The 22,422-nt window shown below is 35.2% G+C and overlaps 1 protein-coding gene across 1 annotated transcript in view; it reads right to left on the reverse strand.

Moving 5' to 3' along the window:
* The window catches only part of LOC145263733 (uncharacterized), a 60,189-nt gene that overhangs the window by 35,429 nt on the left and 2,338 nt on the right, over positions 1 to 22,422 (reverse strand). The window contains exon 2 of the mRNA XM_080120712.1: positions 15,356 to 15,485. Within this exon, the coding sequence (XP_079976838.1) occupies positions 15,356 to 15,485 (130 nt within the window). The remainder of the gene's footprint in view (positions 1 to 15,355; positions 15,486 to 22,422) is intronic.

Genomic DNA, 22,422 nt, shown 5'->3' on the forward strand with positions numbered 1-22,422 from the left:
TTGTTTACATTAGTGATTTTTTTAAACCAACATATTTTAGGTGAAAACATTATGTACCATTAAGAAATGAGTACAAATTCCAAAAATTATAAAAAATGATTCAGTAAAAGATGTGCTAAATTTATCATCCACAATTACATTCGGTTTAAAAATGGAGCACCCATAATTTAATTAAATTTAAGTCAAGGGAGACGAGTCAGTTTGTCTCAGCTCTTCCACATTAAAACATAAAACTTGATAATACAATAAATTCTAGTTTTACTTGCAATTATTTTTCTATTGAATCATTTTTTGTAATTTATACTAATTTCAACATGGCACATAAGTATGCAATAATGTTTTCACCTGAAATGTGTTGGTTTAAAAAAAAAAAAAAAAAAAAAAAAAAAAATCACAAAAAAAAAAATAATTAAAAAAAAAATCAATAGCAGGTTCTCTTAAAAGATCACAAAAAACTACACACTAATCAAAAATACTTAGAAGAAATCCCTGGAAAACCAAGCTGTAAGGAAATACAGATAGCAACCATAAAGGGAACAGTGTCTATTCTTAAAAGAGCCCTCTGATATAAATTTAAATTATAATAGAATCAAGTGTTAGCCCCAGGAAGGAGCCCCTTGATCTCTTCAAACTAACAAAAGTAAAATAAAATAATTAAAGAGTTTATTAGATAACTTGAAAAAAATGAATAAAATATCTATACTCCTATAATTTTTTGTTTGTATATTGATATTCATATTAAAAACTCCCTTTTCTATTTATTTTTTTTTTTATTATTGCTAAGGTCTTCCCACCCATTTTTTATATAACACTTTATTAAAAACATTTTATAAAGAATGAAGGGGATCCTTAAAGCAATGTGGCATGAGGTTAAAAACGAGAATGGGGTCAGGGACCATCCACCTTGTCTATTCCTTAAGCTAGTTTATCACTCACCATAATACCTCATTCACTCTGTGGACCCGAGTGATTTAAAATATCCTCATATGAATGCTTTTCAAAATCTTATTTACAAAAACAAACATTTTTATTTACAAAACCAAAAAATACAATTTTTGACAACGAATCGAAACATATTTACAAACATAAAAGAATACAAAAAAATAAACATGAGAACAAAATGAAAAAATGTCGAATAATGGGGGATGGGATATTACTAAACCTTAAAAACATGCCAAAACAAAGAAAAATAACAAGAAAAAGAAATGAACTAAACAAAATGCTAACTATGTTATGTTAGTGAGGGACCTCCCAACCTACTCAAGTTGTTGAAGTGCTTGCTATTTTCCAGTTATTGCCGAAAACAAGACACTTTCTAAGAGAGAGTGGGCAGTCTACGGGCAAAAGAAAGGTTGGGGAGGTGGGGGTTGGGCGTCCTTGGGGCATGTGGTGACCTCCAGAATAAGTACCATCAAAGTGGGCTGCAGAATGAAAATAACTGTCAGGGAAAGGCATTCTGGAGGTATTCTAACAGCTAAAATAAATAGGGGACGTGACTCATTCAAACAATTAAGGGACGATTCTTTTGGTTTTTAGCTGTCAGAACTTAAGGGCGGTGTATGCCATGCTTAGGCAGGGAACACATACTCAAATTTGTTTTGAATAAATACACAAACTAGCGGTATGAATCACCTACGTCTATCACATCTGATATAGATTTTAAGCGGGTTTAAAATGCGAAATCAGATCATAATGAGAAGGCGGCGACCCTTCATGCCCTATCTATGCATGAAACCCACACGACCAGTCTAATTACGCCTAAGATCGCTAGGAACACCATTCGTTCCTCCCTGGGCCACAACGGATCCAGGCATGTCACCAGCTCGAGGACGATACAAGCCGTTACCCCACTGATATACATTCAGAATTCATGCAGCCTAGAGTAATTGAAGAAAGCATATTGAGTGAGTGAGTGAGTATTTGTTTAACGGCATTTCAACCTCTAAGAGTCATTTAATGCCAAAAAAGTTTTGTTGGTATAATAGATTTTCAGTTTCTTGTAAAAATTTTTTAAGTTTCTTGAAAAAGTTTATCTTTTGAAGCAAGATGTTTTAGGTTTTCTGAAAAATTGTTTTAGTTATAAGAGATTTGTTTTTCTAAACTGAATTTTACTTGTTTGCTTTATAGGAGTTTGAATACATTTGTTTCTTTTAAATAGTTTATGATTTGTTGGGGTTCCACTTCCTGGAACACTTTTCTAATGTTTGTTGTTTTAAAATATTTCTTCTGAGTGTGTTTGTGTTTTCTACATTCTGTCAGTAGATGTTTAATTGTTAGTTGTTGATTGCAGAGTGTGCAATTTGGTGTTTCCTCCGCTTTGATTAGGTAGGAATGAGTTAATTTTGTATGTCCGATTCTTATTCGGTTTAGTACAATTTCTTCTCTTCTTCCTTTAAAAATTTTTTGTTTTTCGTTTTTAATTATTGGTTGATGTTCATGCAATTTGTTTGCAGTGCATTTGTTCCATTCCTCTTGCCACATGTTTTCTATATATTCGTTGATTTTTCTTTTTAGGTCTGTGTGTGGTATTTTAATTTTTTCCATTTGGTGGTTTGTGGCTTCTTTAGCCAGTTTGTCTGCTTTTTCATTTCCTGGAATGCCGACATGACTTGGTATCCAGGCTATTATAATTTTTTTATTGTTTTTTTCGGTTATTTCATTGTATTCTTGTATAATTTCTGTGATAAAAGGATGTTTAGATTTTACTTCAAGGGCCATGATACAGGATAGCGAGTCTGTATATATTATGGCTTTTTGTTCGTTGATGTCTTTGATGTGTTTGAGAGCTATTTTGATGGCCTGCAGTTCGGCTGTATATATTGAAGCCTCGTTGGGCAGTCTTATTTGATATTGATTTTGTCCATCTGTGCCTGCTGCGCTTGTTCCGTTTATAGTTTTAGACCCATCGGTGTATATTTCTATGTATTCTGCATATTTTTCTCTTAGTTCTCCAAAGTTGTTTCTGTTTGTTATATTATTTGTAATGTTTTTCTTGTAAGTAGTAAGTGTTATGTCGGTTTCTGGGTTGTGTAATGTCCATGGGGGTCTGTCGTTTGTTTTCTGAGTAATTATATTGTCGGGGTTTTCATTGATTTGATGTATTATTTCTTTAATTCTGTGTCCAAAGGAGGGTATACTTTTTGGTTTCCTTGAATAAGAGTTTGTACATTGTAAGTTGAAGGTAGTTTTGTATGTTGGGTTTTCGGGGTTGGTTTGTAGTTTTGTTGCGTATTGTAACGCTAGTTTTTTCCATCTTAAGTGCAGGGGTAGTTCTTGGGCTTCTACATGAAGGCTTTCCATTGGAGAAGTTCGGTAGGCTCCCAGGCTGAGTCTTAAACTTTGATTCTGTATTGTTAGTAGTTTGTTTTTGTAGGATTTGTAAGTAGAGCTATATATGGCACAACCATAATCCAGTTTGGATCTGATATGTGAGCGATATATTTTGAGCATTGTAGCTTGATCTGCTCCCCAATCTAGTTTTGATACTATTTTTAAGATATTTATTGCTTTTAAGCATTTTTGTTTTAATTTGTTAATGTGCTCCTTGAAGTTTAGTTTGTTGTCTAAAATGATCCCTAGAAATTCGGTGTGTTGTACTACTGGTATTGGTTGTCCATCTAGTTTGAGCTGTGGATCAAGGTGGTATTTTCGTTTCCTACAAAAGTGGATACATGTGGTTTTGCTTTTGGACATTTTAAATCCATTTTGGTTAACCCAAAGGTCTATTTTGTTAAGGCAATGTTGCATTTGTCTTTCAATAGTTGGCATATTTGGTGATGAGTAAGTTATTGAAAAGTCATCAACAAATAGTGTTTTTTCGAATCCCATGTTAACATTTTCGATTATACTGTTGATTTTAATTAGAAAAAGGGTGGCAGATAGTACGCTACCCTGTGGTACCCCTGTTTCTTGTGTGTGTTGATCTGATGTTGTATTTCCTAAGCATACTTTAAATGTTCTGTGGGATAGGAATTCTTGGATAAATTTTGCTAGATTTCCTCTGATTCCCATATTATGAATATCTTTCAAGATTCCATATCTCCACGTGGTGTCATACGCCTTTTCGATATCAAAAAAGATTGAGACCACGTGGTGGTTTCTTATTAGACCGTTACGAATATATGTTTCTAGCCGAATAAGTTGGTCATTAGTACCTTGATTTTGTCTAAATCCGCTTTGGTGTGTAGAAATGAGGTTATATTTTTCTAAATGCCACATTAGTCTTGTATTGACCATCCTTTCTGTTGTTTTGCATATAGAGCTTGTTAAGGCGATAGGACGATAATTGGTAGGGTTGGAGTGATCTTTTCCTGCTTTAGGAATTGGGATGATATTGGAGTCGAGCCAGTGTTTTGGAAAATTGTTAGTCCACCATATTTTGTTAATTATCTGTAAGAGAATGTTGAGAGATGTGTCTGGCATGTGTTTTAGAAATTGATAGTGGATGTCGTCTGGACCAGTAGCTGTATCTTTACTTTTATGAATTGCATTTTTTAGTTCTGTTATAGTGAAAGAGGTGTTATAGTATTCTTTGTTATTGGATGTGAAATTGAGTTTTTCTTTTTCTGCGTTGTTTTTGTATTTTTGGAATTTGGGGGAGTAGTGGTTGGATGATGAGTTTTGGCTGAATTCATTTGCGATTATGTTTGCTATTTCTTTTTTGTCTATAGTTTGTCTACCATTTGGTGTATTTATATTATTTATTGGTGTTCCAAGTTTTTTTCCAGTTATTTTTCTTATTATTTCCCATGTTTTTTTTGATGGCGGGTTGTTGTTCAATTTGGAAATATAGTTTTGCCAGGTTTCTTTTTTGCTTTTTTTTATAATATAGCGTGCTTTTGCTCGTGCTTGTAGGTATTTTTGAAGGTTGGGTTTTGTAGGATGTAGTTTGAAATTTTTTAGCATTTTTTTCCTGTTGGTTATTGCTTGCTTACATTCTATTGTGAACCATGGCGTTGATTTTGGGTGTGGTTTGGTGGAAGATTTTGGGATTGTCTTGGTTGCTATTTCGTTTAGTGTATTGGTGAAAGCTAACATAGGATCTGGTTTGTTAACTATTTCTTGATTAATTAGATTTGTGCAAAGTTTGCTAAATTCAGTCCAGTTAGCTTTATTAATTTGCCATTTTGGTTTTGATTCTTCTGTTGTAGGTTCTTGGGTTTTGAGAAAAATTGGGAAGTGATCGCTGCCACACTGGTCGTTATGTACCTCCCATTGGAAGTCCATAAATATTGTGGGGGAGCATAGTGTTAGGTCGATAGCTGATGTCGTTCCTGTGCCTGGGTGAAGGTATGTGTGTGTTTTGTCGTTGAATATAGTTACTTCAGGTGATTCCAGTAATGATTCAATGGTTTTCCCATTTTGATTAATATTCTCACTTCCCCACATTTTGTTATGGGCGTTGAAGTCCCCCATTAATATAAAAGGTATGGGGAGTTGTGTTATAAGATCTTCAATTTCGGTTTTGTTTAGTTTATGTTTAGGTGGAATGTATATTGAACAAATGGTTATTGGTCGGTGAAGTGTAACTTTAATTGCTATTGTTTGAAGGTTTGTTTGGAGTTGTAATTTTATATGTGGTATCTGTTTTTTTATTATAATTGAAGTACCACCTGTGGGTCGATTATCTGCTTGTGATCTGTTTGTTTGATTGTAGATGTGGTATCCTTTGAAGTTGATGGTGTCCGTTTCTTTTAGAAGAGTTTCCTGTAGGCCGATTATGCTGGGGTCATATTGTGCTATTATATGTTTGATTTCTTCGTAGTTTGGTTTTATGCCTCTGCAGTTCCACTGTATGATGTTTTTATTCATTTCCATAAGTAAGTTCGTTTATTTATTAATTTTTTTCCTTTTTTTTTTCTGTTTGGTTTTTGTTTAGGTTTTTATATCTATTATTCTATTGGTTTGTTGTGTTTTGAGTGGTTTTTGTTTTGTGTTTACTTGAACTGCTTGGTTCCTCAGTCTCCATTTTCTCTTCCTGATCAGTTCTGTTTTTGGAGCTAGATTTTTTCCTGTGACTCTCGATTTCAATCAATTCAAATTTGTTTTCATTTTCGATTAATATTGTCTCTGTTTTTTGTTTACTTTGGTTTTTGGAAAGAGGATTTGTGTTTTCCCGTTCTGTTTCCATCTTTCCAGATATTGTGTTTTTATCTTCTGCTTTTGTCCTTGTACGTGATTGGGATCTTTCACGGTTTATTTGTGGTTTTTGCTGTTCGGGTTCTTTTTTGCTCTTTGGGACTTGTTTTAGATCATTTGACTGAGTTTTCAAAGATACTGATATTTGTTTCTTGTTTTCGTTTTGGTTAGTTTTTAAAGTTTCAATTGAATTTTTGAGTTCGGAGATTAGTTTAAGTAGGTCTTGGTTTTGGGTTGTTTGGTTTGAAGTTTTTGTAATGTCTGCGTAAGTGTTTATTTTTTCTCGAGAGCTTGCTATTTTCCTTGCTTCAGGAAAGGGCACATTTTGTTTGTATTTTATTTCGGCTATTTCTTTTTCTTTTGTGTAGATTTTGCATATTTTAGAGTATGCTGGGTGTTTTTCTTGGCAATTTGGGCATTTTGTTTCGTTTGGGCATTCACTTTCAGTGTGGTTAGGTTCTTTTAAGCCACATTTTCCACATACTTTCTGTCCTTTGCATGCTTCTCTGCTATGTCCATATTTATGACACTTATAACATCTCAGAGGGGCTGGTATATATTGTTCTACTTTTTCTATTGTGTATCCGATTTTTATTTCTTTGGGAATTTTTGGTGTATTGAAAGTTAGTATGTAGGTTTTTGTAGGTATGGTTTGACCATTCCTTTTTATGTTTATTCGGACGTGATCGATTACTCCCTGTTTTCTTAGGGCATTTTCTATTTCTTCTGCTGTAGCCAAGCTTAATTCATGGCTTTTTATAACACCTTTTGATGTGTTTAGTCTTTCATGAGCATAACTTTTGCATTTATAGATATGGAATTTTTCCATCTCTAAGATGTTTTTTGCGTCTTTATAGTTGTTGACTGTGACAAGTAGATTGCCATTTTTCATTTTTTTTGCTGTTTTTGGGTTGCTGTTTTGAGACAGAATTTTTTCAATTAGGAATGGAGATAGATCGCTGATCTTTTTTCCTTCCAAGGTTTCGATTACTATGAATCTTGGATATTTTTCTTTATCAATTATTTCATAGTTATATTCTTGTTCACTGTCTGAGCTGGTTACGTCAGAATGGGTTCTTTTCGATTTTGTAGTATTTTTTTGATTTCTGGGTTTTTTGTTTGGGTTTATAGAAGTTTGTTTAGATTTTCATCTCTCTTGCTCCCCACCCTCCTCGGAGCCCGAAATTGGGAGATGTTAGGGGGGAAACCCATTCGCCCTTTCATCCCAGGGATACAAAAGAGATATACTCAATTGATTGAGTTTGTTCCATCATTTCCTGTTTCCTTTTTTAGTTTCTTCTTTCCCAGTTTGATAGAAACGTTCGTTAGGGAGCAGTTGTGTGGTTTTTGTCTCATCAATTGATTGGCCCTTGCCATCGCCTTCTAACACTTAACTGGTTTGTCTATGTTTGTAGTAATGAAATGTATTATCTTTGGATTAAGTTTTTTTTTTAAAATTTTATTTAGATGTTATAATTGACATTTTCAGTGTAAGTGTTAGGGCTTGACATGACTAGCCGATTGGTTGGATCGGGCCTCTCCAACCGCCCGTCTAGCCTAGTACAAGGCCAAAGTAGAGTGTTGCTACAGGTACCTTTATTTTCCCTAGGCATCGGTTGCTCAGCCACCAGGATCCTTTTCCTAGGCATCACGGGTTGCCACCCACGGCCAACAGGTAGCCCCGTTGAGGGACTTTTACCCTCTGCAGGGGGGCAGTCGGTGTATTCTAATGCCCTGCCGACAGGGTCAATCGGGAAGTAGAGAAGGAAAAAAGGAGGGGGGAAGGGGAGGGGGCTGTTGTTTTTATTTTGTTTTTGTAGAACATAAGTTTTACAAAAGAGAATAGAAAACAAAAACAGAAATCGATGTAGGTGCGTTTCGTCTCAGGAAGCCAATAGGCAGCCTGATCTGGTAGCACCAGAGAAAGCATATTGAACTGTTTCTATACATCTGTATAGCTTGATAAAGCTAAGCTATCTCTGTAGTGGACATAAAATCCTCAAATATATGTATTTCGGCAGTCGAATCAATGATGCTACAAATTTACTTATTTACCTGTAGCTTCCTCCTGAGCACAAACTGTATCTCAGAACATCACAGTTCAGTTTCATCAATTTTGGGCTAGGTCACAGGATATTACTAACCACTTCCAATCCCATCACTGAAGACCAGCTACTTCGGTTTGGTTTTACAGCATATCATACTTTTTATTTTGGGTTATTTAATGTAGAGTTCCATAATTTGGATTTTTTTTGTTGTTGTTGTGGGTTAGATATTTAACTCATTCAGTAAATCAAATCAGCCTTTTTGGATCATTAGGTGATGTTTTTTTTGTTTGTTTTTTTTTTTTTAATTTTATTTGGGGGCGGGGGGTAAAGTTGGATTGAGTTAAAATGATATTCTTTTGTATAAATTTACTTTTCCCAGAAATATTAGCATTTTGTTAGAATTTATTTCTTTAAATAGTTTTTTCATGTTGTTGACATTGTAATAATTTTGCCGGATATGCACGAGATCGCCACAATCCAAAAGAAAGTGTTTTATCGTAAATGGTTATTGGTATTCCAAATATTCTGGAGGGTCTTCTTTTTTTTAGCAGGAAAGAGTGGGTTAACCACTTCCTCTTTGCATGATTTTCTGAAATCTGGTAACCATTCTTCTATTGTGGGTTTGATTTTGAAAAGTTAGAGTCAGGTCTATAGCTGTGGTTTTGGCACTAAAAATTGAAGCATAGTCTAGTAGTCACTTCTGTAATGTTATTGGCAACTACTCCGCATCCAGTTCTGTTGCTGTCTTTGGAACCATCTGTGTAGATGTGCTGATGGTTTGGGTATTTTTTGTGAAAGATGTTTTTCTTGATAAGTTAGTGGATGAGTGAATTTTTGAGAGCTTATTTAATTCAAGGATAATTTCAGGCTGTTTTAGTAGCCATGGTGAAAGGCTTAATTGGTTGACATTAGGGATATTGGTGATTGCGATACCTGCGTCTTTCACTAGTGGTTTCATACAAAGACCAAAAGATTTTATAGCTTTTACTTTTTAGTCAAATAGGTTTTGAAAATTGTAGATTGAAGATGTAGTTATGGGCTGAATTTGTTGGCTGTGATTTTTTCCTATCATACAGAGAGTAATCTGGGTTTGCAATGCCAGCAGGATTGTCTGGGCAAGAGAGAATTTTGGTCAAATATTGTTAGGTTACTTTGTTGCGTCGAATTGATAATGAGAGTTTGCTGACTTTTGCACAGAGACTATCGATGGGGGAAGTTCGGAAGGTTCCAGTACAAGCCTGAGGCCCTGATGTTGAAGAGTGTCTAATGGCTTTATGTATGACTTTCTGGTGGCACCATAAATGAAGTTGTCATAATCTAATTTTGATCACACTATTAATCTATATAATTTCATTAGGGTTTGTTTGTCCGCTCCCCAATCTGTGTGGGCAATGACTTGCATTAGCTGGAGGGTTTTGTTACATTTGACTTTTAGGTGTTTGATGTGAGGGATGAATGCAAGTCTTTTCGTCTAATATTAACCCTAAGAAATTATGTTCATCTACAACAGGAATTTGGGTATCATCTAGTTTTAAAAAAAGGATCTGGGTGCAGTTTTCTAAGCTGACAAAATGCATGCATTTTGTTAGTGGAAAATTTGAATCCATTCTCAGTTATCCATTTTTTTAATTTTATTTTGTCAATGCATTGTTGAAGTTACGCTCAATTATGTGGATATGCTTTGAGCTGTATGCAATTAGAAAATGAACATATAGTGAACAATCCATGTTTTGGTTTATGCATCCAACGATATTGTTAATTTTTAGGTTAAATAATGTCACAGACACAATACTTCCATGTGAGACTCCCATTTCCTGTTTCTTGTTGTCCGAGAGGCATGTTCCTACACAGACATTAAATAGTCTATTGTTGATGAAGATGAGTAATCTTCCTTTCAATCCAGCTTCTTTGAGATCTTTCATATGGTATAATAAGCCTTTTCAAGAGCAAAGAAAATAGCAGTCATGTTTTTTTTTTTTGTATAAATGAATTTCTGATAAAAGTTTCCAATCATATCAAGTGATCTGTAGTGCTCCAATGTTTTCTGAAGTGACATTAAAAGTTGGTTATTTTATTAATTTCAAAAAAACAAATTAGTCTAGTGTTTACCATTCTCTCCATTGTATTGCACACACAGTTTGTTAGTGCTATGGGGCAATAATTGGAGGGGTCAGATGCATCCTTTCCTATTGGTATGGAGATGACTGGCTTGTTTCCATATAGCTGAAAGATTGCCATTAATCCAGATGTCATTAAGAATGGAAAGTAAATACTTTAATCGTTAATCTGGTAGTTGTTTTAGAAATTCATATGTTATCTTATCAGGTCCCTCAGCCGTGTTGTTGGCTTTTTTTTAATGAATCCTTTAGTTCATGGATGGTAAAAGGTTTGTTGTATTCTTCCACATTATTACTTTTAAAGTTCAGTTTGTTTTTCTGATTCCTGTTTAATAGTCTGGAATTTTTTATTGGAATTTTTGGATGATGAATTATTTACAATAGTATCTGCAAACATGTTGGCCATGTCTTTTTTATTTTATTTATTTATTTTTAGTTATTTTGTTATTGTTTATACAGAGGTGGTTGAGAGGGGAACTGGTGTTTTTTCTTGATATTTTCCATATCATAATCCATATGGTTTTGTCTTTGGATTCCCATTTGGCTTTTGTTTGGCATGCTTTAGTTCTGTATATTTTAAAGTTATTTAAATTCTGAATAATTGGTTGGTTGGTTGTTGAATTGTCTTAATGCAGCACGTCGTAGTCTGATAGCCTTTTTGTAATCATTAAACTAGGGCCAATTATACTTGGTTGATGATTTTGTTTTAGGTATGCATTCCTCAGCTATTGAGACGATGGTATCTGTAAAGTGAGTGATCAGATCTTTCATGTTTTCCAGGTAGGAGTTTGTGCTTGCATAATAATTTGAATTTATTCCAGTTAACTTTTTTAAAATTCCAGCGAGGAATTTTTTAGGTTATTTCAGGATCGAAGTGTTCTAATGTTATTGCGAAGTGGTCACCACTTTAGGTGACCACATGCACTGTCCAGTTGTAATCCGTAAAGATACTAGGATCACTTATAGAGAGGTCAATTGCTGAGCACAAGTTTACTTGGGAGCCTAATAGTACTGCCAAGTCATTCTTAATTGCCTTTGCCAAGGTCTTCAGCTACCCACCGACACATTTGCGCCAGCCAAGCAGAGAGAGAGAGAGAGAAGAGGACCTTGCGAATGAGCTCTCCCTCTCGTCGACAAATCACATGTTCAAACCACTGGAGACATTGTTGATGAATGGATGGCAGGGGGCATAGGTATAGCCTTCAGTGGAGAATAGACACCAGAACATGATCGTCACAATGCAACACACAATGCTGTGAAGATAGCCGCTGTCAAAGACTTCCAGTTTGTGCAAATCCGACACTCATAGGGCATGTCTAGCAGCCATAGAGAAGGATGGTCCTCATTATCAGCTGATAGATACGTCCTTTGATGTTGAAGAATATTTCTCATTGGGGTCACAGACTAAGCGAGATGGAAAAAGGACACCGTACTGTTCCTATTTGCCGTCCAATCTCAGCCACTGCCTGCCTTGTCAGCGTGATAGTAGAGCCAAGATAAACAAAGGAATCTGCATTATCTGGCGAATTCCATCCAGTGTGAGCAGCTGTCAGGTACTCTGATCAATCAGCATGGACACGACCTTTGTTTTAGAGGCATTGATATGCATCCATAATCTGTAAACGACAGTCTGCACTCGGTTGAGCATAGCTTGCACCTCCTTGCCAGTTAATCCAAATAAGATGACATTATCTGCATAAGCAAGGTCAAACAATCACGCTTCGTCCAGAACAATCCCTTCATGAGCTTGTAGGGCTTCGTTAAGGATATAATCAATCATGTAATTAAAAAGGATGAGGGAAAGGGCACATCTGTCAAATGCCTGAACTCACCTCAAACGTCTTTGTATTGTATGCCCGTACACAAATCCTCACAGCTGTGCCTAAAATGCTTACCTTGTGGATTCTACAAGTCTTCAAGGCAATTTGGCGCACTAAAACTTTGCCCTCTAATTGGAGTAAGGCAGTGCTTCCCTCATTCTTCAAAAAGGGTGACACGAAAATCTGCTCAAATTACCAAAGAATAAGCCTCATCGATATCGTGGCACAAACCTTTGCTATTCTCCTGCTGCGTCGATTCTAAAGTGTGTGAATCCCGTGCACGCCCTTCTCAAGGCGGCTTTCGACCAGGCAGGAGTTGTACTGATCAGATCTTCAACCTTCAGCATCCCTTGAAAACCATTGGCCATTTAAACAATCCAGTCCTCTGCTTCATTGACTTTAGAATTATCCTTGACTGTTGATCGAGGCACGCCTTGGCAATTCATGTATAACTTTTGTGTAACTTGCTGTAACCTTGTATCTGTTCCAACTCATGTTCCTCGTGACCATTAAGCCAAGGAGTTTGAATGAACTACTTTCAAATAATGTATCACTAGTAATGGTTATTAGTGGTTGAGAAGATTTCTTTTAATTATTAAAGAAAACAAGCTTAGTCTTGGCAGCATTGAATGTAACCATCCATTTTTGTCCCCATTCCACTACAGATTGGAGATCTTCCTTTAGGATTTCTGCCATTGCCTTGGATATATGCTTATTCATTTTCCCCACATGTCTGTTATAGAGCATGGTGTTGGCAGCAAATATGTCTAAAAATTTTTATCAGAATATATCAGGAATAATAAAGGTCCAAGGATTGACCCCTGAGGTACACCCACATTTATATCATATTGTTTTGACATACAACCATTGAGGACAATCTTGCATTCTTCTCTTAAGGGGGATATGATTATGTTAAGTATTTGCCCAGTAATACCATAGGATCTGATTTTCATAAGACCATTGTGCCATACCCTGTCAAAGACCTTAGATATATCTAGGGCTACTACTCTAGCCTCCCCTGCTTTATCCAGTGCATGGTATATACATTCAGAGATTACAGTTAGAATATCTGCAGTAGAATGGGCTTGTCTAAATCCATACTGTTGGTTGGACAGAAGTTTAGCAGCTGTGAGGTGGTGGATTAGAGTTTGATTAATTATGGACTCAAATATTTTGGCGAAAAGGAGAAGACTAATGGGACGAGAATTTAATGAGTCGGTTCCTTCGCCAGAATTCTAGTAAACTGGTATCAGAGAAGCAATTTTCCAACAGTCCGGAAAGCAAGACTTGTTAAGGCATTTGTTGAAAAGTTTGGAGAAAACTGGAGCAACCTCGGTGGAGCATTTTTTTTTAATAGCAGCATCGGATGATATCAGGTCCACATGCTTTTGACGTGTGTAGATTTTTTGTGATATGTACTTAAGAGATGATTTTCAGATCACACAGAGTAGTTTCTGTCTGCAAAGCAAAATCTGGGAGGGAGTGGTTTGTTTGGTCCAAAGTAGAGTTGCAAGCAAACAGTCGGGAAAGCAGATTAGCCTTCTTGGTTGCTGTGCAAACAACTTCAAGATTATTGGATAGTTGGGGAATTGTTGATTACCCATTATTTACTACACTGTTATAGATTTTCCAGAAGTCACGAGTTCCTAGTTTCTGCGCTTCAATGCATTTTCTGGTGGTTTCAGTATATTCTGTCTTGGCTGTGGCTATTTCCTTCTTACAATTACTTCTAGCTTCTATATACGTTTGTCTATTTGTACTGGATTTATGTTGGATAAATCGGCAGTATGCATGCTGCCTTTGTGTAATGACAGCTGCGCAAGTAGAAGTAAACCATTGACAAGAGTGGAGTTTGCTATAGAACTTCCATGTCAGAACGTGTTTCAATTGCCGCTTTGAACCATTCAGTGGTCTCATTTGTTCAGCAGAGAGAGAAAAGATATTTCCTCATGGAGCATTTCTGATGTGATCCCTGGTATCCCAGTCAGCCTTATTGTAGTACCTTGTTGCTTTGAGCAGTAGCTCTTCAACTTAGGGTCGTGATTTTAGTGTGATGTCTATCATTATCACAGCATGATCAGCATTCCCTAGAGGGTAATGGGTATTTGTTACAAAATCCTCAGGAACTGTGGTCAGAAATTGGTCCAGAAATGAAGCTTGCTGCTCCTTATAATCTGGAAGACATGTCAGGAACTTTATTGTCTGTGTTAAGGAATGTGATATAGGAAAGTTATGTGTGATGCTACCAGCTGTGTCACTGTAGCTAGAGAAGCCAAGCCAACTACTGTGGTGGACATTAAAGTCACCAAATACATGTATTTGGGCGCTAGTGTCTAGGGAGAGTACTACATCTATACTGTCAGAGACGTGATTGATTAGGATATAGTTTTGGGCCATGGGAGAACGGTAAAGAAAATATAAGTAGCTAATGCTATGTTGTAAAACTAGTCTAAAGCACATGAAGGCCTGGTCGTCTGATTCTAGTTTTGATTCCCTAGGCATGGGGAGGGTGTTTTGAATATAGACTCCAAGTCCATGCATGTGTCTGTCAGAGTCCTTACGACAAAGTGGAAGATAACGAGACATGTTAAAGTGGTTAGAAGGGATAGAGGAGTGCAAGTTAGTTTCACTTAGCGCTAAAATATCCGGGGAGTTTGCTAGGAGAAATGATTCTACCTTGTCTAAGTTAGTTTTAAGTCCATGGATATTTGTAAATGCAAAGCACTGTTCGAGTGTGTGTTTGGTTTGATCTATTTGGAATTGTGTTTAACAGAGGACTGTGGAGAGTTGAGCAATGAGATGTTTGTCCACATTACATTTAAACTTCTGCAGGTTAGTGCAGTTAGGGAACAGGAAACAGGGAGGAAATTCGTAAGTCTAGCAGTCAGAGGGAAGAAACTATTAGAGTAGAAAGCTTTCTCGCATCTAGGGACCTCAACAGTGAAAGCGTGCGATTTTGTTGCTGGGTTTATTCGAGGTATGTACATCGAGGGTGTACAAATGCTATGAGTTCAGAGCACATTTGATTAAAATACTTGTAAAACAGATACAGGGATGTGACATTGCGATAATAGGACAGAGGTTCGAGTTTGGCCGACAGTGTGGGATTTATTAGATTTGAGACTTTTTTGAAGCCTATTTAAGAGTGAAAGACTAGTAGTAGATGCATCATCTGGGCTGGTGCATCTACCATTTTCATATCAAAGATAAAAATAAGCTAATGTATACTCACAGCTTGTGTTAAAACTGGTGTTTGATCGATTAAATCGACTGTTACGTCTGATGTTGACCTTTCTTTTGGCAACTTTCAGTTTCACTTTCACCTTGCTTCCATTATTTGCGGGTTTCGGAGTGTTTTCCATCTTCAGAGAGAAAAAAAAAAACAAGTTTGAAATCAAAACACAGCACATGATTCTAAAAAGCAACAAATACATTAGGCATTGTCAAGAATCAATGATTTTTGAACAGAAAGTTGAATGTCCAAGAATAAAAAACAAAATGAGGACACAAAATACTGTCATTGTTACATTGTATAGTTAGTCTTGAATGATTAAATGTCATGAAATAGACGTGTTGTTGGATAGGACGAACTAGGTTGCATGTGCAAACTCAAACTAATCACTGATTACCTCCCCTTATGTTCTCTAGAGAAAAATGTCCTCACCTGTAACTTATCTGTAGAAAACAGCAAATTTGTTTTTCGTAAATAAAAAAAAACAAAAAAACTACTTGATCAATTTTTGTGATTTTTGGAATATACAATCTTCTTTCTGTGACAAGTAGATACAACATAAGTTTTTCATTGTTTATTTATTGCTATAAGTGTCAATCTGAATAAGCACCTAATAAACTTACCCAGATAAATAGAAGAGTAACTACCTTGCCTTTGGCAACATTTATTATTTGTCCCCCCCCCCTTTGCTTTGTTAGCTATTGTGGAAAAAGTAACCTGGATTTTTCTTAAATAATTATTTACTACTGGGACCTGTGAAAATTCCACAGGGAACTCATTCATATGTAATATATTGATGTTGGCATTCTGTAGATGTTTAGCGTAAATGGAGATGCTCCCATATTATTGTAGCTCTTTTGTTAAAACTGCAAAAGTATTTACCTAAGCTAGTAGAGACGCCCAGCATAGCTCGATCATAAAGTATGCTTAAATATATTTTAATTCTTGGAGATTTTTGTACATATTCTTATAGAGTTAATGTTCTATTGATTTTTTTTTATATATTACAAAGTTGCGATTTCAAAAATAAAAAAAATATATCAATATGACTTGGGTGCATCAGCTTGAATCGAAACCGAAACCGAAACCAAAACTAATGAAGAATTCTTGGTAAAATTATTTATTACAAGAAATGGAAGTCTATAACAAACGACAGTCACTCGGATGTAAGCGTGACACGCAGAATAAATAACATACTATTCTATTAATATTTCATGGTGAAAACAAAGGCAGATGTATGGGAACTTCAAACCTCATATAACTGTGACTTGTATGATGACATGTCGGCAGGTGCAATAATAATTTCTCAGGTGTTGTTTCTGAAATTACCATCTAACAAAGACTGAACTAATCAGTATTTCTGGAAAGACCTATACAACATTGTCAGTAATCCTGTTAAAGACACTGGAAATTATCAAACGGTTTTTAATTATTAGGAAACTCAAAACCCTGTGGCTAAGCCAAGGCCGCCTCCAAGACTTAAGAAAATGAGGAATCTCTGAAGGCTTTCAATGCCAAGATAGAATCAAAACCACACAAATGTGAATTTTGTAAGAAGAGTGAGCATTCTTCTGAAGATTGTACCTACTATACCTCCCATGAGGCCACCCGGATTACCAGGTGGAAGGAACTCTGGCTGCGTTTTAGAGGCCTCAAAAAAAAAATAAATAAATAAAATAAAATAAATAAATAAATAAATCGCAAAGGGGAAATATGCGCCCTCTGAGAACAGTTTGAAATAGTAGCTGTAGCAGCTGCAATGTTAAGGGCCATGTTACAGTAATGTCCTCAGCCAAGAGAGACAGAGTGTGTGTGGACACCTGTTTACACACTAATGATTACTGATACAGTTTCATGTTGCCAGTAATCAGGTAAAAATAAATTGCTTCCTGAACACCAGAAGCCAAAGGACCTACTTAGATACCTCGGTCCTACAAAGACTCAATTGCTTTTTGATAGCAAAAAAAACTATGTTGGAAGTAAAAACATTTTTAGGCTTGGAAACACTATGATAAATCTCTTAAAGAAATCTCTATGCAATTAAGTTTCATTCCTGGGAAAGTCTACACTTCCCAAATTCTTTCCAGTGAATTAAATCTTTCATACAAGTTACAAGAACTTCCAGAGATACTTAAATCTGAAAAGACATCGATTGGTAACCAAATACAATTCCAAAGACAGTTTATGTATTTTTATATATTTTTTTTTTTTACTAATGTTGCTGCTGCTGCCCAACTCTCAACCTCCTCATGTTACGAACAGCTTTCGGAATAGACACCAACTCCTCATGGTAAGAACATCTATCGGAATGGATACCCCTAATCTCCTCATGGCAAGTACGGGTGGAGAGAGGTGGTGCAGTAAGGATATTGAACAACCCCAGCGAAAAAAAAAAAAAAAAAAAATAGCAACGAGGGGGAAAAAGAAAAAAAAAAAATAGTAGGCAAGCAGGCTTGAATCTGTAACACAAAGGAGGAAAAGATGGTGCAAAAAAAAAAAAAAAAAAAAAAAAAAAGCAAACCGTTTAGCCGTCGCATCCACAAGAATAGGGATAAGGTTATTCATCTCAAGGTGTATGTTGACGTTTGAGATGGAGCGAGCGAGAGAGAGTCGGTAATTTATGACGGATGAAAGTAGTCATGTTCTCAAAGAAAATAAGGAAAAACTTAATCAGACATTTATAACTGGTAGCTTCATTAGTTTGGCTTGTGTTTAATAAATCAAAATATCAAAAAGATTTTTTTTTTCTGTAACAAAGTTGATGACAGTAATAATACAAAGAGAGAGAATAGAAGACAAACTAATTGCAAAGCAAACTGTATTCTTTCTGTAAGTTTTTAATGTTGGTTTTGTTTAAATATATGTGAGCGGCCAAAAAGTAAACAATCTACACGTAATGTTGGTGTTGTGTGTGTATATGGTGTAACAATTTGGCATAACACTTGTCTTGCAGACGCCATGCATATATGTGAAGTTCTTTTTTGTTGAAGTATTGAAGGTTTTAAATCTGGAATAAGAGAATTACAGCTCGCATCCAATGAGAAAGGGGGGGAATTTGAGTAGGGAGAAATCATTATTTTCTGAATCTGCGAATCGAAAGTGAATGTTATTTCTATGAGTTTATGATTCATTTAATAAGGGTGACGGGGCAATACAAGTCTATTGTTAGTAAGTTTATGCAGTGTAGAGTGGGGGCAGTGAGAGCAATTATGAATTAGAAGGAAAAATAGGAACTACTTCCTAATGATAATGGCGATGATTTCTCTCCTAGGATGAATTGTAGGATTATAGTAGAAGGCTTAAATCTGTCTATAATGAAGGTGTACAGTTACATAATGTAGTGGTTAATAGTCTAGACACAAAATATTTATATGTGGCATCTGTTGTTGCAAACCTACGGTAATTTGGTCCAGAGGGGAATTTCTACAATCAAAATATTATATACAGGATAAGGGAGTGACAAAAAAATAATCATAAAATATATTTGAAAATTATACCCATATTTTGCTCCCATACCTCAATTGACAGACCTGGGCATCACCTGCCGGCATGTTTGAAAGTTTGGGTCTGCCTTTATGCACATATACCAAAAATGTTAAATATTGAATTTTTTTGGTACTTGTGTACTTTTTCCACTGTGCTAAAATAATGTTATTTTGAAAGCCATTCTTAACATGGGGAGGGTGTTTTGTAACTATTCTGTGCTTCCACCTAATTTAATAAAAAAGATATCGTGAAGCTTGAATTTAACCTGAAAAAACTATTTAAAAATAGCATGGTGGCAAAAGTGCACAAGCACCTTTTTATTTTTTGATAATTTGATAGATTAGTCACCGTTCGAGGTCAATTTTTACATTAGGTCCACCTCCACAATTTTCTTTAAATTGACGACTTTTTGGAGTTTTCGACTATACTGAATAAGAAAATCTCATTTAAATTTTGAAGAGACTAGTTTTTTGAGATATAAATCCAATGTAAAAACCATTTTTTATCATAACCGAGGAATTAGTAATGCGCATGCCTGTAAAACAAAATTACTTTTTTCGTTTTGAATAATTTCATGGGTAGTAGTGCACTTATGGATCCATGCTGAAATAACGTTATTATTTAAAAGGCCATTCTTAACATGGGGAGAGGAGGGTGTTTTGTACCTATTCTATACTTCAACCTTACAACTGAATAAAAAACATCAGAAAACTTTAATTAAACTTGGAAATACGATTTAAAAAACAGCGCAGATCACTAAGTGCACTAGCACCATTTCATGTTAAGAACAGTTTTCGGAATAAACACCCCCAACCTCCCCATGTTAAGAACAGCTTTCGGAATAGACATCCCAACCTCATGTTAAGAACGGCTTTCAAATGTGGCCAGTAAGTTGGACTTAATGTAAAAGTTTGGTATTATTTTACTTTAAAGCTTGTCTCACGTTCGTATAGAAAAAGTAGGTAAATTTTTACGATGTGCCCCAGCGTAATATAAACACCTCAACCTCCCCATGTTAAGAACGACTTTCGGAATAAACACCCCCCCCCTACCTCGAAAGCCGTTCTTAACATGGGGAGGTTCGGGGAGGTGTTTATTCCAAAAGCCGTTCTTAACATGGGGAGGTTGGGTGTGTTTATACTATGCTGGGGCAGGTCGTAAAAAAATTCCGAAGTATATATATATATATATATATATATATATTTTTTTTTGTAGGTTTCGATGTACTTTAAAAAAATGATAACCGTTTCCGTAGCAAATTTACCATTTGCATGGTATTAACCCGCTAAACCCTCTTCCGCCATTTAACAGCCTTTGTTTACGCTACGCGCATAAACAAAGGCTATTAAATATTCATTAGCACTCGCGTACCAAACTGCCTTCTCATATAGCGCAGTAATCTTTGGCGAACAATTTAAAATTAGATGAAAAACAAGTAGTTTTCCAGATATTAAGCATTGTAATTCTATGTGTTACCAATGGTGGCCATTTCTGTACGCACAACGCACACATTTTTTACGCGCGTGCTTGCGCGTACAGAAATGGCCATCACTGATAACATAGAATTACGTGGTACTAGTGCACAGTGCAGTGCACTTATTGATCTGTGCTGAAATAACATTTAGAAAGCCATTCTTCACATGGGGAGGGGAGGGTGTTTTGTACCTATTCTGTACTTTTAGCCTTACAATTTAATAAAAACATAAAACTTGAAAATACTATGGTACTTGTACAGTTTAATCAAGACGTTAAAAAAATGAAAATATCGAAAACAAAAAAAAAGGTTATATTGTACATATCCGTTTTGAACTGAAGACCTCAGAAAAAAATTCACTTAATTTGAGTACTTCGTTTTTATGAGAGCGCGTTGAAGGCAGACATCTTGGATTTTTTGTAAATTTTTGTTTGAATTTTAGAAACCCACGGGGAGATAACTCTAGTTAAAGCGCCGACACTCCCTCCCCATCTTTAATACTAGCTTTTCTTCCTAAAAATCGAACCTTTTGCTCGGTATCATAACAAATTGTTTTTTCGCTGTAAAACAAAAACTACTTTATGAAATTAAGTGAAAAATTTTTTTTTTTTTTTTTGTTGGAGAACTTCATTCCATAACGGATACGTAGAATTTAAACTTTGTTCGATATTTTCATTTTTTTTGATGTCTTCATTAAACTGTACAAGTACCCAAGTAAGTACCAGTACTATTTTAAAAAATAGCGCGGATCAATAAGTGCACGTGCACGGCCGAGTAGGTGTATCAGAATTTTTGTAGGAATTTGACACTCCTAACACGAAACTGCGAATAAAATATAAACTCGTAATTTCTATATAATATATCCCGTTAGGTAGAAAAGTAACGGGTTTGTATTACTGTACACATAGATTCGAAAAAGTTGTCAAAAAACAAATTTATAACAAATAAATGTTATCAAAGGCAAGATAAGTTACTTTTCTACCAAACTGGATATATTTTTTGTGTTTTTATTCAATGTAACATTTATTCAGCTCGAAAAACATGCAGTGTTTACCGATGTATTGGACAATTCAAAATGGCTTCCGACTCTCTCTTAAACACGTTAAGTTCGAGAAAAGGTGTTATAAATAAAAAACTATACAAAATACTGTTAGAAATTCGCTCAATATATATTACCGTGACATAGGTTGACATATATTCGGTGTTTTTTTAATAGAATTTTGTTTAGTTTATTATTTATAACACCTTTTCTCGAATTACCGTGTTTAAGAGAGAGTCAGCCGCCATTTTGAATTGTCCAATACATCGGTAGACACTGCATGTTTTTCGAGCTTAATAGATATATTACATTGAATAAAAACACAAAAAATATATCCAGTTTGGTAGAAAAGTAACTTATCTTGCCTTTGATAACATTTATTTGTTATAAATTTGTTTTTTGACAACTTTTTCGAATCTATGTGTACAGTAATACAAACCCAAAGTAACTTATCTTGCCTTTGATAACATTTATTTGTTATATATTTGTTTTTTGACAACTTTTTCGAATCTATGTGTACAATACAAACCCGTCCGACGTTTAAAACCTTTTTTTCTTTTAAAAAAACGTTTTTTTTTTTTTTATATAATGAAACCCTGGTCCTTGCTCCTTTAATTGAAAAAAATTAGGGCTTGATTACATTTTTCGAGGAGTTATAAGCTTGGAAAGACGGGGTGGAATTATTCAATATTTTTCACGAACACGGGCACGCAGTGTCAGAAATTTCGTGAAAATAGTGAATAATTCCACCCCATCTTTCCAAGCTTATAACTCCTCGAAAAATGTAATTCAAGCCCTAATTTTTTTTTTTCAATTAAAGGAGCAAGGACTAAGGTTTTATTAAAAAAAAAAAAAAAAAAAAAAAACAATGTGTTTTTTTTTTTTAAAAAAGGTTTTAAACTTCGGACTTTACAGGTAAATTTCTAAAAAAGCGTTTTTTTTTTTGTTTTAAATTTGAATATATTATTTACTGACCTTTTCTCTTCAATTTGTGATATATAAAACTATTCAAACTAAATTAATTATTTACTTTTTAATAGACATTTCAAAATGGGTGACACTTGGGGG

This window comes from Euprymna scolopes, chromosome 39 (assembly GCF_053919585.1).
Source record: "Euprymna scolopes isolate OS-2025 chromosome 39, ASM5391958v1, whole genome shotgun sequence".
Taxonomy (NCBI): Eukaryota; Metazoa; Mollusca; class Cephalopoda; order Sepiida; family Sepiolidae; genus Euprymna; species Euprymna scolopes.